The sequence below is a fragment of the Microcebus murinus genome, chromosome 1 (genome assembly GCF_040939455.1).
Source record: "Microcebus murinus isolate Inina chromosome 1, M.murinus_Inina_mat1.0, whole genome shotgun sequence".
Taxonomy (NCBI): Eukaryota; Metazoa; Chordata; class Mammalia; order Primates; family Cheirogaleidae; genus Microcebus; species Microcebus murinus.
This window is the reverse complement of record NC_134104.1, coordinates 158,738,847-158,757,378: the sequence shown is the minus strand read 5'-3', so window position 1 is coordinate 158,757,378 and position 18,532 is coordinate 158,738,847. Positions and strand designations below refer to the sequence as shown.

The following is an 18,532-nucleotide window of genomic DNA, read 5'->3' as shown; positions in this document are numbered from 1 at the left end:
GAGACGGGACTTATGAACCTGCTTTGTTCTTTTCACTCACTGTAAGCACTATGCATGATAGCATTTGGCTTTCAGGCTTCAGGTTCTCCAAGTCTGGAGATCTGCTGTAGTGCTTTGGCGCCGGGGCTTCCCTGACCTTCAAGAAGCCCACAGTCTGGTGGCAGGGCTGGGCCATCGCATCCCAGTGTGGTACATAGGACAGCAGGGGAAATGCACTGTACTGGGCTAGGGGAACCTAAGCCTGGGAAGGCCTCGGGGGTGGGGCAGTGATGGCCAGGTGAGCCCCAAAGGAGCAGCAGTACTTAGCCAGACAAAGGGGAGGGGCTCCAGACCGAGAGCAGCACGTGCAAAGGCCCTGCGTAAGAGGAGGCAGTGCATCCACAGCAGCCCAGATGGCTGGTGTGGCCAGAGCATGTGCTTAGGAAGAAGAGGGCAAGGGCTGCAGCCAGACAGGACAGGCACAGCCTGGGAATCTACAGGGATTGGAAAGATACTAGCACAAATAAATGTCTCTCCAACTTATGACCACAGGCCTCCCTCCCTAGCACAGTGGTGGGAGGTGGGGAGCATGACACGGAGGGCTGTGTCAGGCAGGGGCCTTTCCACTGCCCTTTAGTTAGAGAGTATCTGTGTGTGCGCGCGTGCTCACATGGGAGTACCAATGGTCAGCCTGGGACAGAGGTGTTCGCAGGTCACAGGAAGGCAAAGCCGTGCCTGGTGCTCCCCTGGAGCCTCTGCCTCAGACCCCGGCAGGCAGGCAGTGTCCAGCAATGACTGCGCCCACTGGAAATGCCAGGAAGGGCAGGACCCAGGGCCCTGACTTTCAGCCTTGCTTCCTCCTAGTTGAAAAATCTCAGAGGCTAAAAGTTCATAGCAGCTATTGTACCCTAGAAATCAAGAGTAGTCTTCAATATCCACACTGATAGGGCCTGAGAAGCCACCGAGTCCTCGCCCCTCCAGCACGGCAGGCGACCGGGGACCCTGAGGGAGGGGGCCCTCCAGGCCCTGGAAATGGCCCCGGAGGAGCTGGGACCAGGACCTGGCCTCCCTCTCTCTCCTAGTCAAGATTCCTTTCACCTCACTTGAGAGCTAACGTCATAGACAGTAATAAGCCTAACCTAGCGGTGGGCACAAAAAGAAAAAAAGCAACACAAGAAAACATGAATTGTCTCAATGCTTTCTGGTATAGCATCAAATCAAGCAACCCTAGATAACTAATTATCAAAATGATGCTCAGCTTTTATGAATTACGTTAAAATTCCTGACATAAACCATGCTGCCCAGCAGCCTTCAGTACACGCCCCGAATACTTACTGAATCCCAAATGACACCAGAGACACCCCAACAACCAGCATGTCCAGCAAATTGAAGTAGTTCCTGCAGAAAGCCCCTTTGTGGAGGAAAGCGCCAAAAGTCGTCATCTATAAGCAGAATCAGGGGTGATTTATTGTTTTTTCTTCCCAGAGGAAAAGAAACCTGGGCTCTTCACAAAGTCTGGAGGTCAATACGACTTTATTAACAAGTGCACATCAGGAAGCCAGAAGTGTAAACCAACAGGCTGAGCCACCAATAACTTGTTCAAACAAAACTGAAAAAGGGGCAGCTTGTTTCAGATACATTTTAGAAGATCAATTTGGGCTTTCTGACCGTGACGAGAGACTTCAAATATGAATACACTGCTGGCACGTCCAGAGAGCCTGTCTCAGGAGAGACGCCAGACACGCATGTTAGGACGCGATCGCTGGCCAGGCAGCTGGGCTCCTGCACGGTGCGGCCCAGACTCGCTGAGGCCCAGACGGCCTCCTGCTTCCCACCGCGCGGGGCTGGGTCCGCAGCGCACAGGCTCCGCTTGTGCAGAAACCTGCCCACGTTCCCACACAGGCCCGTGTCGTGCCGACGTCCCTTCTGAGACACCCATTTTCAGCGGCTCCTGCGGTCTGACCCCTCGCCTGTGCGCGTCTCCACACGGCAGCCTCCCACAGCAGGGCGCACACACTGGGTGCTCCGGCGGCCCGCTACTGCCGCTGGGAAGGGAGTTTAATAAGGAAGCTCCCCAGAGTAAAGCCAGCACAATATACACAGCTCACTAGCTATTTAATAAAAAACAGAAAAGGTTGGGGGAAGGCTCAGATGAGTATCACCGAAGAGAGGGAGAGTTGGGAAATATTATAATTTTATGAAAACTTTATGAAACTGCCAATATTCAACCCTTCTTGGCCTATAAAAATGTTAGTTTCATAAGGTTTAACTAAATAACTAAACAGCCTTCCAACTCTCCCCAGGCTACCAGCAACCATCATTTCAACATTAGCTACTTCTTGGTGATTCTCTATTTTCTGAACCCTTCTTGTTTTAGCTTATTTTCCATTGTCTAAAATACCTTCAAAATGAAGAAAAACTTAGAAGATTTAAGTCACTGAGGTAAATCTACAGAAATTAAAAGAGCAACATCATTTTTTTCCTTTTAAATAACCTTGTATATCATTTCCCCCAAAGCTAATGAGTAACTATATTCATTTAACAACTTAAAAATATGAAGAGTAAAACAAAACCTCAATTAACCAGGCTAACAGACATTTAGTAGAACAGCCCCCTTTCAGTTTGAAGAGGAGAAGGCAAATTCTAAAAACCAGAGCCTGAGGCGGGCGTAGCCCAGCCTGTGCGTTGAGCGTCCACAGCCGGGACCGTGCAGGCCCTTGCCGGGGTCTGGTCACCATCCCCCACACGGCTGACTTAGGGGAGAGCTGTCAATCACATTCAGTGGTTTAAAGGCAGGAAAATGAACTCAAAGTTTTAGAAGATTTTTAATAAAGGTTTAAACATATTTGGTTGGTTTTATGCTGTTTCATTAACCAAAAACAAAACAAAAGGAAACTAAATACTCCATTCCCTGGTCATATTAACTGAGGTTCCATTTTGTAGAAGATTTTGTAAAGAGCCCAAGTTCCACAGTATTCTGCATAAAACACATTTTTCCTGAGATGCACACCAAAACAGCTTAAAGAAAATTGTGGCTAAAAGTCTTCATTGCCCGGCTCGTCTTCCCAATAGGGGATGGTTCTCATAGTCATGCTCTCCCAGAACCACAGTACCCACGCCTTGCCGTTCTCGGCCAGTCCTGGGGGTTCTCAGCTCTCTGCTGTGGTCTCCAGCCCTCTGAGCAGAGCACAGGAGGGACAGGCTCCCCCATGGAGCAGCCTTCACAGTCAGTACACAAACCACATGCAGCAATGGCAACTGTTAGCTCATGCATGGGCAGTACATTTAGGTCGCCCTGTCCGAAGGGTGCTCCTTTTGTACATGTAAATGTAAGCCCATCCATTAAAACAGAAAATACCTTAACACAAATAGAATCAAGTCATCTTGCAAATCCTGTTGCAAGAAAATAGCGTGTTACTATTTTAGGCCACCAAAAGCATAAATGCAGAGAAGTAAGAAGATAGACGTTCCCTTCGTAGGATAAATGCTTTTCCTCTGACTTTGATACCAGGAAGGGTGGAAGAAAGTTCACACATAGTGATGTCTCTGTTATCAGCTGATAAATTTCAGAGGACATTAAAAAAAAGGAGCAAAATATAATTCTCAACCACTACCATGAAACCAAAGTAGCTCCTACATGCATTCAAAGGTTAAAAAGAAACACCAAGAACAAGTTGGAATGGTCACAGAAAAAAATCGTTTGGTTAAAAAAAAAAAAAAAACAAGTTTAGCTTGATCACAGAAGACAAAAAAATAAATAAAAAGTCAAAAGCACTTCACGCTTCTTTCCCGTGTCTCACACGCAGGAGGGGCCTTCAACACACTGCTGGGTAACCTGTTACCTTCAAAACGATCTCAAATGCAAAAGTACCAGTGAAGACATAGTCTGCATAACCTAGCATCTGGAAGGCAAACAAAGAAGTGCAAGTGTTACTGCTACCGCTCTTTAGAGCACGAGAGGAGCAAGGAAAGCGCCATTACCTTCAACAGGATCTCAACAGTAAAGATGGCCGTGAAGGCATAGTCAAAGTAACCCAGTATCTGCAAGGCACAACACGTGGGAGTGAGAAAAGGCACCGGACACCTGCGACAGCTGCACGCCCATGGGCACCCCCACACAGTCGGAGACCTGCCCCTCCCGGGATGCCCCTGCCTTGCAGAGGGGAAGTGTGGAGCTGCTGGGGAGCGCTTACCTTCGTCCACGTGGGTCCTCTTTTTTTAATGTTTTTATCTCATCATATTATGGGGATACAAATGTTAAAGTTCCATATATTGCTCTTGCCCTCCTTCCCCCCTAGAGTCAGAGCTTCAAGTGTGACCATCCCCCAAATGTTGCACATCTCACTCATTGTGTATGTATATACCCATCCCCTCCTCCCCCCTCCCACCTGCCCCACACCCAATAAATGTTACTCCTATATGTCCACTTAGGTGTTGATCCGTTAATACCAACTTGCTGGTGAGTACTGTGGTGCTGGTTTTTCCATTCTTGGGATACTTCACTTAGTAGAATGGGTTCCAGCTCTATCCAGGAATATACAAGAAGTGCTAGATCACCATTGTTTCTTAAAGCTGAGTAGTACTCCATGGTATACATATACCACATTTTATTAATCCACTCACATATTGATGGGCACCTGGGTTGTTTCCACAACTTTGCAATTGTGAATTGTGCTGCTATAAACATTTGAGTGCAGGTGTCTTTTTTTGTAGAGTGTCATTTGATCTTTTGGAATTGCTGGATCAAATGGTAGTTCTACTTGTATCGCTTTAAGGGATCTCCATATTGCTCTCCACAGAGGCTGAACCAGTTTGCAGTCCCACCAGCAGTGTAGGAGTGTTCCTCTCTCTCTGCACCCACACCAACATTTATTGTTTGGGGCACGTGGGTTCTCTTAACGACCAAACAGGAGTGTGTGGGGATCCCTGCCCCCTTAACCACTCAGGCCGGCTCACTTCCCAGGCCCTTGTCTTGGACAGACCGAGGCTCATTTCTGACAGTGCTTTATTAGCAACCTTTTCTCATCAGAGCACGACATCTACAAATTACCTGTGGCACCAGGTAAATTACAGCCTTATACACATTTTGGATTTTTAACGTAGCTTTGGCTGAACGAAGTATGCTGCCAGCCAGCTGAGCTTCACATTGGTAGAGAAGCCTAAAAAAAGATGGCAGGGCCAGGTGTGGTGGCTCACGCCTGTAATCCTAGCACTCTGGGAGGCCGAGGTGGGAGGATCGCATGAGGTCAGGAGTTCGAGACCTGCCTCTGGCAACAGTGAGACCCCATCTCTACTAAAAATAGAAAAAAATTAGCGGGGTATGGTGGCACATGCCTGTAGTCCCAGCTACTCATGAGGCTGAGGCAGGAGGATCACTCGAGCCCAGGAGTTTGAGGTTGCTGTGAGCTAGGCTGATGCCACGGCACTCACTCAGACAACAGAGTGAGACTGTTTCAAAAAAAAAAAAAAAAAAAAAAAGAAAAAGATGGCAGTAGCCTCAAACAGACCCAGAAATGTCCACATGGACATTCCGGCCTATTTCATCAGAGAATAAACACCCTTCCCCCTCGGATGTGCCAGCTGAGTTTGCCAGGGACAGTTTTACTTGCTGTCTTCCTCCTTCCCACTGCTCTGCATCTAGCACTGCTCTCTCCCAACTCTGGTTTTTCACCTTGCTGGGCCCACTCAAAGAATTCTTTTTCCTTGGGGCAACGGTGTTTTATTAGGAAAATAGAATAAAACTTCCAAAAAAATGATCCTATCTAATTTAATGAAAAATTTATTTTTTATTATTTTCTCTGTGTGAGTTGTATGCAACTTGAAAAATAGTTCTCATGGCTCCCAAGATAGAGATATGTGAGTTATATATGCTTCACGAGGCCCTGGGCTCAAAACTAGCATAGTTAAATACAACTCACATGGCAGTTAATGTGTTAAAAAAATACAAACCACTGCAGGATTTTAAGAGGAAGACAAACACACATATGTACATCTCTTTAAAAAGAACAATAAATATTTTGGGGAAAAGAATCGAGGAAATAAACTCATGGACAGGTGGTTACAATGAAAAATAAGAATGTGAAGCCCCAATATAAATTAGCCCCTTGTCAATCTGTATCCCAGACTAGCTCCCAACCTAGTCTGTAATATTTTTTCCAAACATATCTTCCCTCTTGTGTCTTATTTTTATGATGGAACTCAATGACACGGAGGTCGTTAATTCCATTTGCACATCTAGAGAGAGACGGCCTTGCAAACCTCTAACAAAAGCCCTGATCCATGAGGACAGGCTGAGACGGGCACAGTGCCGTCTCTTTCCATCGGCACCGACCCGGGCTTGGGGAGAGCGTCCTTCCCTTCCCGTCAGGGCGTGTGCTTTACCAATCTGACGGACTGCGTCTGCCACGCACCGGGAATGGAGAGAAGCTGCATGAGGGCTTGGCCGTCACGGCAGAATCTTGGGGGGCACTGTCTGCTGACGTGTCTTAATCCTGAAGTCTCTAACAATCTGGTACACAGAAAGAGGCACCAAGCGGGCGAGGCAGTGCCAGCCGATGGCCTGGCACACTTGCAGCCTTCCCTCTGCTGGGAGGGTTTCTTGGTGACAGCCCGACACCACACTCAAACTGCCAAGCCTGAGAGGCAACAGGCTACTGCGTCTCTGGAGCTGTCTCGCCTTTGGGTTGTCCTCAGTGCTGAATTAGCTCAACTGCTAAACTGGGCTGCTGAGGCAAGAACTAATTTAGGGACAAATTTCTTCCCAACATAAATGCAGTGGGGGGGCACCATCCTTCAGTTACAAAGCTGATGAATAATAGAAACTTAACTCTCTACTTGTTTTCTTAGTATAGTCGCCCCTTGGTACCCATGGGGAACTGGTTCCAGGATCTCCTGCAGACACCAAAATCCACAGATGCTCAACTCCCTGATATAAAATGGTGTAGCGTATGCATGTGGCCTACACACATCCTCCAGCATACTTTAAATCATCTCTAGATTATTTATGACACCTAATGCAATGTAATGCTATGTGAATAATTGTTAGACTGCATTGCAGTGTTAGACTGCATTGTCATTAGGGAGCAACAAGAAAAACTCTGCACGCCTTCAGTACAGAAGCATCTTTTTCCTGAATATTTTTACCCCACACTGGCTGAACCCACAGATGCAGAGGCATGGATATGGAGGGCCGACCGGATAACCACCCCTGCCACACCAAAACCTGCAGTTCTTCCTTTCCATGAATGCCTCAACTCGACATCCCAGCACCTCCCTAACTTGTATTTCTCCTCAGGAGTGGACCTAGCAGCTTTGTGTATCTAAGACCACATAAGATAGAAATCTCCGCCATCAGCCCTAAATGAGAGCCCGGCCAGTGGCACACCTGGGTTCAATGCTGCTCGCTCCCTGCTGTGTGCTGCCAGCAGGCAGCATCTCCAAACTGGTGTGTGTGAGAATCGGAGCGGGGAGGGGAAAGGATGGATGCAAATGTCACCATCAAGGCACAAAGAGGAAAAGGAGCAGGGTCCCTGGATACACTAGAAGTTACTGCAGAGTATTTAAAATGGAGTTCAAAATCAATGACTCCATTAAGATTTATCCCACTAAACCAGCAGCTCTCTGGCACCAGCTAGCCGGAAATATCTGGCATTCCCAGTTGGATGGGGCCTACTCTAGCTGGCACCTTGCAGGCCCCCCAGGTCCCATGTCCACGATGGCACTGCCGAGAGAGGCCAGCACCGCCCCAGCATGCGTCCCTCCTGCCTCTCCTCTCCCAGCGCTTACGGTGTTCCGGAAGGAGTGGCTGCGGATGGGGTCCTCGGCGGCGAGGGCAGCGCTGCTCAGCATGATGAAGACGAGGATGAGGTTGGTGAAGATGTGGTGGTTGATGAGCTTGTGGCAGCCCACGCGGATCCTGCAGGGAGAAGCTGCTGTATGGACATGGTCCCGGGCAGGGCCCAGACGCGGGGGCTGCGAGACGCCGGGTGGGCGCAGCTGTCTGCTGTGCTGATGTGCACAGGTGCACCAGAGTGAGACGGCCGTCGCCCCACGAGGCACCCCCGCGGCTGCAGCATGGCCAGCTCTGTGCTGGGGGCGTCACAGAGACCATTCCATAGCATCCTTAGAAGTGGAGATTACTGCCTCCTGACCTTAGGGAAACTGAGGCTTGTGGGGATGTGAGAGAACATTATGGTGACATAGCTAGTAAGGACCAGGGGCAGATTTCCCACCCAGGTCTGTGTGACTCTGAAGTTTCTCCACTACAACAGAAAGCTCAACTACTTATCTCCTCTGCCTTAAAAAGGAAACCAAGGCCAGACCCCATCTCAGCAGTTCACAAAGAGTGAGACAAATCCCTTTCTTATACTGTAGGAGGCTGTATTAAAATAGGGCCTGCACCAGCTGAGGCTTGGTGAAACCTCCTATTGTCTGGAGATTTTGTCACACATGCTATTGTTTAAATTTTGGAGTTGACCCCTAACAAGCAGTCCCTAGAAAATGAAGGTTACATCATCATTTGCTAACATGAAAAGATCTTATTGCACCATTGACAGGGTTGCCACTGAGTCCTGCAGTCCTGTGATGTCCCCCCAGCAGGGACTGGGGGGCCCCAGGGACATTTGGGTCCAGTTCACATCCAGGACCCCAGGCCCTGGGCTATGACGATGGCTCTCCAGGCCATGAGGACCTGGCTGCTGTCTCTGATGTGCCACAGGCTAGTTAGCAACTGACTACCTTACCCTCAATCATCGACTCTAGAATCTAAAGATTTGGGGGGTGGTTACTTAGAAGAGAGATAGGCTTTCCTTTAAAAAGATTTTTTCACTTTCAAAATTGGAGTCAACTTTATATGAAGGCGACCCCTCCTTCAAATCCTCCCTTTTGGGGCTGCTTAACGTTAGATAAATCCCTTGGAGAGTCCGTAGGTTGTTAGCAGTTGAGCCTGGGAAGACCTTCCGAGGCAGTGAGAGCAGGAGTGCTCGCAGTCTTTGGGGAAAATAAACTCATTTCCTCAACATATGTTTACATAGTAAGCCGTGGGTGTCAGTAACACCAGTTTAATAACCTTTTTTTCCCTTCTTTTTTTTTTTTAAAGGACATCCAAATAGTGATGAGCTGTAAAAAGTACCATCAAACCTTCATATCTCTAAGGACTCAGCATGCCCTGCTTCCCACCTGTGTCTCCCTAGGGCCTGTGCATTATACAGGGTTCTCCTCCAATGGCCAAAACCTACTTTGTAATTCTAGAAACCTTTCCAGGAGCCATTTATTCCCCCTGGCATTTTACTCAATCCCAGATGATTTAAAACCTAGAAACCAGCTAGTAAATAAACGTCTTCCTCGTACGGTACTTGTGAGCCATTGCCATGTTCCTGGTGAGCACCTTATCATCTGAACATGAGAAATGCTATTTTAAGCAGCATATTATAGAGCTGAAGTGGATACTTACAACCAATAAAATGTCACTGCACAATATTACTTAACATCACAAAACTCAATAGAGAAAAATGATCAACGAAATGGGATCTCAAGATGGAGGCATCACACAGACCTTGGTCACAAAATTCTCAGCCCACAGAGCATCCTAACAGACAACCCACTCAGTCAGAGAGGGTCCTATGGCTGGCCAAGGCGTGGAACAGCACAGTGGGCTCCACGTGGAATAGCTGGTGAGGACAAGGCACCTCCCCACTGCTGTCCCCACGCAGGGCTGCGGGAGGAGGAGAATCTAGACTGGGGCTCCTCCCAGGCCCTGGTCAACCCCACAGGAACAAGAAGGCTAGGAAGAGAAGAACAAAGGAACTGAGGGCAAAGGCAACAATGGAGCAGGAGAGGGGGCGGCAGGGACTGGGGCCCCAAGGACATTTGGGCCCAGAGGGGGCTGTGACTCACTTTCCCTTCCCCAACCCCGCCAGCCATCTGAAAGCAGGCTGCAGAGGCACTGAGAAGTGCAGCGATAAGACTAGAAACGAGGTATTTACGGGTTGGTCTTGCTGAGAATGAAGAAAGCGCTGCCTTCAGGGATAGGGGTGATTTTCTCCTTCATGTTCAACTCTGAGATTCTGCGAGGACGGGGGCCAGCAGGAACCTCAGGCTCATCCTCTTCCTCTTCTTCTTCCTCTTCACCTACTTTAAATGAAACACCTTTTTTATAGGCATGAAAGACTGCATATGGGTTTGAATTGTTCTCAATTTCACATTAAAATTTGGCTCATGGCTGGGGGTGGGGCGTGGTTCATGCCTGGAATCCCAGCACCTTGGGAGGCTGAGGCAGGAGGATCGCTTGAGGCCAGGGGTTCAAGATCAGCCTGGGCAACAGAGCGAGACCCTGTCTCGGGGAAAAAAAACCCAAATTGGCTTAAACTTTAATATCCACTTCTTACACTAATGAAAATGCTCCTGCTCCTTCAGCATACGGGCTGAATGTGCACAGGTCTGAGAGGCACCCTGTCTGGTGAGCATGTATAGTTGTGGGAATGAGGTTCCCACCAGGGTGAGCTCTGACCACAGCCAAAACTGGAGGTGGTGGGATTCTCACTGCCACCCGCCCAGCACCCGGCCATTTCCCCTGTGACCTCTTTGGCTCAGCTTAGCCTGGACAACTGTGTGTGGAATTTCAAGTCACAGTCCCATGACATCAGCCACTAAAGGCACCGAAGGTAAAAGTGCAGATGAGTGCCGACAGTGGTGCTCCCAGAGTGCTTTCTCGGCACACGCTCCCTCTCCACCCCTGGGATTGGGTTACACGTGCTGCCTGGGGCCACAGGAAAACGTGCAGCTAACCGGTCCCCCAGGCGACTGGACCCCTGGCCTCAGCAGCCCTGTGCACGCCCCGGTGGGCGCTGGTCACAGAGTGGCAGCACAGCCACGTCGTGCAGACCGAGAGAGCCTGTCCCTGGCCACCCCAGCATACCTGGCACGTCACAAGGCGGGTAGGGGTCCTTGTCTTCATCCTCTTCTCGATAGTCGTCAATTGCAACCTAAGACAGACAGAGACATTGGGGAGGAGGGAGCCTGACTTAAGTGCACTTCAGAGGGCCAAAGTGAATGGTGACCCTGGCCGTTCAGCACAGGGCGTGCATGAGATTTCTCCCCCGTGTGTGTGTGTGTGTGTGTGTGTGTGTGTGTGTGTGTGTGAGTGTGAGTGTGCGGGGACAGGCAGATGTCCCCAGATGGTGGTTCTGCTTCACACAGAGGCCTGAGGGCAGACAAGGAGACTGGCCACGGTCACCCAGCACCATGCAGGGCTCTGTCCTTTCCCATTCTGCACAGCCACACACGCTGCATGACAACCGCATCTCAGACTCCTTTCTGCTTCACTGTGAGCTCCGGAAGGCAGGGACCTCGTCTATCTTCTTAGAAGACAGTTACCGAATCCCCAGTGTCTGACACACGATTGCCACTCAAAAGGTATTTATCAACTCGAGGAACAGATGAGCAAGACATCCAGAGCGGTCATAAGTGGGATGAAGTCTGACAGTGCAGCCCTGCGGACACCCAGACCACCTGATTCTAGGATTGCTTCTGGAAATAGATGACTATAAAAAATCCCTGATTTTAACACCTACTCAGAAGATGCTTATGGGATCTTGACTATGGGTCAGGTCTGACCACACAACTCCAATAAAGAAAAAAAAGTGGTCAAACCAACCAAATATTTATAATATTGGTTCTCTGGTGAAATTCTGGTTAAGAGCCAGCCAACTGCCTCCCCCCAACCCAGGAAGCCAGTATCTACATGGCATGCTATACTTTCTCACACCAAAATATCCAAGGTGTGATACGTAAGATGCTTCCACGGTGTTAAGTGGTATATTTCTGGAGATACCAACAGAATCACTTTGAAACAAGTATTTTAGAATAAATACCTTGTTGTCACTGTTGGCTATCTGGTTGACTTCTGGCTTGTTCTTTTTATTTTCTAAGCTCTCTTTTCTACAGAGAAGAAAAAAGAACACAAGAAACCAAATAACCATATAACTATGTATAAAAATGCTAATCAGGATTCTGAATCAACAATGCCCCAATGAAGGACAGAATTTAATTGGAAACAACACTAAGAGCAAGAACATAGCACAACCCAAACTCAGAGCTTCTGGTAGTCTCAGTGCAATGGATTCATTACATAGATCATCTTATTAAAATTCTCATCCAAGAGCTAATCAGCATTGAATGCATCATTTATTTTATGACGCCAAAATTAACTGCAGTAATTCTTTAAGTACAGGGACATGTGAGTCCCATTGGCAGCTCTGAGGGACAAGTGTCAAGGACCTGGCTTCTGCCCAAGATCCCATCCTTTTTGGTCTGACCACATGGTCACCCACCATCTGCAAAGCAGCGACATGGGGGCTACAGCTACCCTGAAGCACAGGTGAGCCCACCGGGCCCCACCGGGCCCCACCTGTGGCAGGGCTCCCCAAGCAGCCCCTGGGCTAAGACCTCAGGGGAAAGGGGTTACCTGGCAATCTTTTTCCTTTCCTTTTCTTCTGCTTCTTCTTTCTGAGCAGTGTTCAAACTTTCAGCATCAGCCAAATTGTCTACAGCAATGGCCAAGAAGACGTTCAGTAGAATATCTAATTCGAAAAATTTAAGGGCACAACAACACTTCTGATTGCAACTACATATGGTCAACATCACGTCCCTCTGTGTTCTAGGAGACTGGTAGCAAGTGACTGCCCCAAAAAACAAAGTAAAAAACAACTCAAAAACTGTAAGAAGACAGTCTGGAAAGAAATAAAATTAAGATCCACTAAACCCTATGAAAACTAATGCCATATATCCATGTACCCATAGTTATGTTATACATTGTATAACAATCTATAACATACACATGGTGTAATTAAAGAGTACTTTGTGTTTTTGTTTCTTTTAAAACACACACCATAATGTCTATATTCAGGGGAATGCTTTTCAAAATAGACTTCTTCAAAAGCTGTAGTTATTCAAATGATGATCCTGTTGTCTGTTGTACAAAACCATATCAGACTTTCTCCTTTGAAATGACCTTCAGAGTCTGTGCATAACTCATTTATTCCTTCCTCCACAAACGGTGACTGACGATCACATGCCCGACCTGCTGCCAGATGAATGCATGCAGTGCTCCTTTGCACAGTTCCACTGTGGCTACATCTTTGATACTGTGGTGGACTTGATTTCTACAAATAGTAGAAACTTTTTTCTCTTTGCAAATCATCCTGAGACAGGTGATTAAACAAACTATCATGTTTCTTCACTCTTACTATAATGTTGTATATACACAGTTTCCTTGAACATTTTCATTTTTATTTATTTTTTATTTTTTTATTTTTTTTTTTTTGAGACAGAGTCTCACTTTGTTGCCCAGGCTAGAGTGAGTGCCGTGGCATCAGCCTAGCTCACAGCAATCTCAAACTCCTGGGCTCAAGCAATCCTACTGCCTCAGCCTCCCAAGTAGCTGGGACCACAGGCATGTGCCACCATGCCCGACTAATTTTTTCTATATATATTAGTTGGCCAATTGATTTCTTTCTATTTATAGTAGAGAAGGGGTCTCGCTCTTGCTCAGGCTGGTTTCGAACCCCTGACCTTGAGCAATCCGCCAGCCTCGGCCTCCCAGAGAGCTAGGATTACAGGCGTGAGCCACCGTGCCCGGCCAACATTTTCATTTTTAAAAGTATTCTGAAGGATGTCCCCAAATCAGAAGATGCCTGTTTGTTATTCACTAGCAGTTAAGTATGCTGTTGAGAAGCACATGCATCAGAAGGCAATAGATGAGAAGGCCTCCCTTACAGGACGAATGCTTCTCTTTGCTGCACACCTGGCCATCTGCAGGCAAAAGTTCAGGAGCCCAGGGACCTGAGATGAGAGCAGCACACCACCGTCCCCCATGCCCTGTGCAATCGGAAGCCGCGTGTAGGTTGCTGAACACATAAACCGACATAACCTGACAAAGACCTGAGAAGGAGCTCTCTGTGAGGGGACATCATGCTTGACTAATCTATGCAAGGCTTTAAAGAGGATAGAAACGTGAGTGAATTCCATTAAGACACTCAAAATGCCTTTGACAGGCTAGCCTATTTTTTCACTGGAGCTGCGTCCTGGGCCGGAGATGGCTGGGTAACAGAACACTGCTCTCGTGGCCATGGGGTACTGGTGGCTTGGGCAGGTGGTAGTGTCTGGGTCTAGCTGTACTGAGTACTCCCCTCAATGATTTCAATTAAGGAATAATAACCTCCCTAGCCTTGCAATGACACTCAACTCTTTAGGTAGTAAAAAGCAAATCCAGAGTAATAAGCCACAGGAAGCTTATTGATGACCATCTGTTCCAAGCTTGGATGACCAATGTGGAGCCATCTTCAGTGGATTGGAACAAGCTTGGAACAGACGGTTTCCAAGAGCAAAAACCCATCACCTGCATTTAGAGGCATTACCCAGACCCTCCTAAACAGTGGTGTGCCCCGGAATTCACTCAAAAGATCTACCAAGCACCCGCAACATGCCGGCACTGTTCTGGGTGCCGGGATGCAGGAGGAGACACGGCAGATCGCGGCATCTGTTCTAGTTGAGGGAGACAGAACCTAACTCCCTAAGCACCTCAGATAGTTTTCACATAGAAAACTCGACATGTCAGCAGAGAGAAGTGGCCAGGGAATAATTCTCCCAGACTTAAGTCCAGAATAAGGGCCCATCATGAGGAGAGCAGAAAAAGGAAAATATTAACCATTCATTTCATAGACATTTACCAAGAGCTGACTATGCTCAAGGTCCTGTATTATACTGAGAGATGCAAATGTGAAAAAGAAGATTCTCGACTCACGGAGCTTATCACCTAATTAGGGGATGGAGGAGTACCCACCCCAAATTCCAGTAGTCGGCAGAGGCTACACGCAGTAAGAGACATGGATAAAATCTGATGGGAGTTCAGAGGTAGAGAGCTCATCTCTGGGTGGGAGACAGGGCAGAGGTGGCTCCCTGCAGAAGGGGCCTTAGACCTGAGTTAGGGAACTAGGAGTATGCGTATGTATTGAGATGCATTTTCACAGAATAATACTTCCTTGTGCATCCTCCTTGTGGAAAATGGGGCAAGTTTGCAGTGAGGTTGCTACACTGAAGAAAATTCACCAATGAGCCAGATAAGATTAAGGAGGAAATAGCTAAAGGGATCTGGGCCTCCTTAGAAGAATCCAGATCAGGACCCTTTAAAATGGAAGGGTGAAGACTGAGGTGGTATCATGGTCTGTCCATTGCTTTCCAACCAAACATCCGTTAAGGGCCCCATATGCTAGGTCTTGTGACAGGCATGCAGGACCTGAAGATAAAGCAGACACACCCAGACTATGGTCATGGAGGGTCTGGACAAGGTAAATACACATCCAAGGGCCAATTTCAGAAGGCTAGGATTAGGGAGTGCCTCTTGGCAGGGGAAAGGAGTACAACAAGTCAGGGAAAAGCTGCACACCATAGGTTAGCAGCTAGCCAATGGACCTTTGATCTCTGAGGACAGATCAGAAAAGCAAAATTAGGTTGAGGGGAACAAAGGTCAATCCACTGAAGGTGGCTCCACATTGGTCATCAAAGTCTTAAGACGACATAGATGTGCCCCTAATCCCCAAAGGGTGGTCACACGGGGAACCACCTGGCTTTGCCCTAAGCCACCCCTTGACGCCACACTGGGTGACCACTGGTACCAGCACATGTGCTGTCTCCCTGTCTCACACTCCTTCCCCGGCTTGCATTCCTCAAAGCCCGCCTGGAACTCCACTTTCACGACACTGTCCCCCAGCGACATTGTGCTAACGAGGGAAAGGCATTCACCTCCGGCCACCCTGCTATCACCACCACCACCACAGGGAAATTCAGAGAAAGGAGCAAGATGACAATGACACAGCAGAAAATCCCTGGTCAGCTTGAAGGATACAGTTACCACAAATGAAGAGGATGATGAAGTAGATGCAGACAATCATTCCTGAAGAGGACGGGCCCCCGTAAGCCATGATGCCGTCGTACATCACAGCATTCCAGTCTTCGCCTGTCAGGATCTGAGGAACCAACACTGGGGTGAGCCGGCAGGTGGACGCACGGCTCACGGCTGCTCTCTCGAGCGCCCTGGGGCTGCCGAGCCCACTGCGCTGCCTTCCACCACGCGGCCTGCGTTGGACACATCCGCTGTTATCCCAGAGAGTTCTCCCAAAGCATTATTTCTAAATGTTTTACAAATAGATGAGTTAACTTTTCCAGTGAAAAAAACTTTACATTTAAGAGTTATTTACCTTTATTTATACCCAAGACCAGTTCGAGTCCCCTCCCCAGAAAGCATGTTGTTGATTTGTCTCTCTGGAGCCTTCGTCTACGGATTTCAACACATGCAAGCACACTCAGAGAAAACAAGCACTGGATAATCTTCTCTGAGTGTTCAAAGATAAGGAGTATCATGCTATGTGCAACTGCTTTGTTTTTTAATTCAATAAACTCTGAAGACCCTCTTTGTCAAAAAAATCATCTCTTTTTGACAGCTGCTTAGTTTTCCACATGGTTAATCAATTGTAGAAATGGAGAATTATATCCATGAAATTTTAGAAGCAGGAAATTCTAAGTGTCTCATGTAAATTTAAAACTCCCTTAACATTAGTTACTACCAACCATGTGAAATTTTATATCTAATCTTCTCTACTGATGATACTTGATAAATCAGGAAATAGATGAATATGGACAGCAATTTTAAAAGCTGCTACTTCCAGAGAGAGAGACAGCCTGAGCTCTTTTACCTTCTGACTGGGCAAGATATCTTAAAATTTAAACTGTCATTGATCACAACCAAACAGAAAAATGGGCAAACAATTTGAAGCGATAAAGTCACTCACACAAAAGGAACCATAAATGGCTCATAGCTGTATGAAAAGACATTGTACTTCACTCTTGATAAGAGCAGCATCGATTAAAACTACAGTGAGATACCGTTTCCCCCTATCGGATGGGCACCAGAAAGTGTGAACAGCCACTGTGCTGAGAGGGAGAGAGTAGCGGGCAGTGTCCACACGGCCAGCGGAGGGTGAGTTAATCCAGCTGTACAGAGAACACCTGGGCAAAGGTATTGAAGTTTAAAGCAGACATACCCTCTAAAGCAGCAATTCCATTCGGATCTACTCTCTCACATGTACCCCGGACGTATGTTCACGGCCACCCACTGAAGCCCTGTTTACGTGGGCCAAGACTGAACACAACTACATTCATCAGCAAGGGACTGGTTACATGAATTACGGTGCATTTACAAGGAAGAGGACCTTTCATGGACCAAACAGGAAGGCTCTTGAGGACACTCTACGTGCCTGTAAGTGATAAGAGCAAGATGCACAACAGTCTGTAGAGTAAGCTACCATGTGCGTAAAGTCATCCACAGGTAGGGAGGTTAACTGATTTATATCTATGAGCAAATGGAGATCCAAGAATTCACGAGAAACTGTTAATGGTGGCTGCCTCCTAGAAGAGAAAACTAGTGGCTGGGTGGGAGAATTATTTGTCATTTTATATCCTTTTGTAACATCTGAATTTTGTGCCACATGCATGCACAACATTAAAAGATACTTGTTTCTCTGAAATAAATCTAAAAAAAGAATACTTGACCAGCAGCCAAAACTTAAATATAATTCAAAAAATAAAACTATGGCTTATAGCAATAATTCCATATACCTCAAAATGACCAATTGGGAAAGAATCTTACAGATCATTCCCTTTAGTCTCTGTGTTTCTTCCAAAAGGGTGAGTGCCTCATCCAAGGTCAGAGAGCCACGCATGGGCACAGCCGCTACGGGACCCATCTGTCCACTGCCCTTCCCACGGTGTCTCCCTGCCTCTCCTGCAGGGCTCCGCAGCTGACGTCGCACGTGAAAAGGGACGAGGACAGACGAGTCTTTCAAACTTACCTGCCAGGCTCTGTCCGAGGAAGGGGATTTAGAAGACCTTGGCTGAGAGTCAGGGGAGGTGGAGCGTGTGCTGCTGCTCTGAGCATCTGAGCCAGTGGTGCCTCTGCAACCATCGCTCCTTCTCGGCCCACGCCCGCCGGGGCCAGCAGCACAGCCGCCCTGCGAATCTGCGTGTCCTCGCTCCACCACGGGAGGAGGGCAGACAGGGCACAGGCGCCCACAGTTCCTGTCCCCCAATTCCCCTGACGGCACACCAAAGCCTCGAGGCTCCAGAATGCACTTCTTTGCATGAATCTGTTATAACTAGGATTATAAACTTGCATGCAATCAAAATTAGCAAAGAATAAGAAAATTTTGGCCTATTTCACTCATAAAATCAAAAACCTCATAAAATCAATCAAAAAACTTTTTGGTTTATTATTTTATAATATATCTAGTGGTCTTATAAAACATTAAATCACATCACATAGACAGAAGACAATACAAAATGAATAACTTTAAAGGCACAAGATTGACCAGGGCTATTACTAGGGCAGAGACTGTTAATGGAAGTCCCAGGAATCTTTTTGTCTTACTGAGCTGTGAGCAGACAAGCAGGCCAGGGAGTTTAGGCTACTGTCCACCACGTGCTTCTCAGGAAGAGAAAGGAG

The 18,532-nt window shown here is 47.5% G+C and overlaps 1 protein-coding gene across 10 annotated transcripts in view; it reads right to left on the bottom strand.

Moving 5' to 3' along the window:
* CACNA1D (calcium voltage-gated channel subunit alpha1 D) overlaps positions 1-18,532 on the bottom strand; it is a 304,390-nt gene that overhangs the window by 64,132 nt on the left and 221,726 nt on the right. For all 10 annotated transcript variants that reach the window (XM_012771607.3, XM_012771611.2, XM_012771602.2 and 7 more), the window contains 8 exons: positions 15,881-16,001; positions 12,443-12,557; positions 11,850-11,916; positions 10,895-10,961; positions 9,963-10,110; positions 7,765-7,894; positions 3,961-4,020; positions 1,315-1,421 (listed from right to left, as the gene is read on the bottom strand). In XM_012771607.3, coding sequence (XP_012627061.1) covers positions 1,315-1,421; positions 3,961-4,020; positions 7,765-7,894; positions 9,963-10,110; positions 10,895-10,961; positions 11,850-11,916; positions 12,443-12,557; positions 15,881-16,001 — 815 coding nt within the window. The remainder of the gene's footprint in view (positions 1-1,314; positions 1,422-3,960; positions 4,021-7,764; positions 7,895-9,962; positions 10,111-10,894; positions 10,962-11,849; positions 11,917-12,442; positions 12,558-15,880; positions 16,002-18,532) is intronic.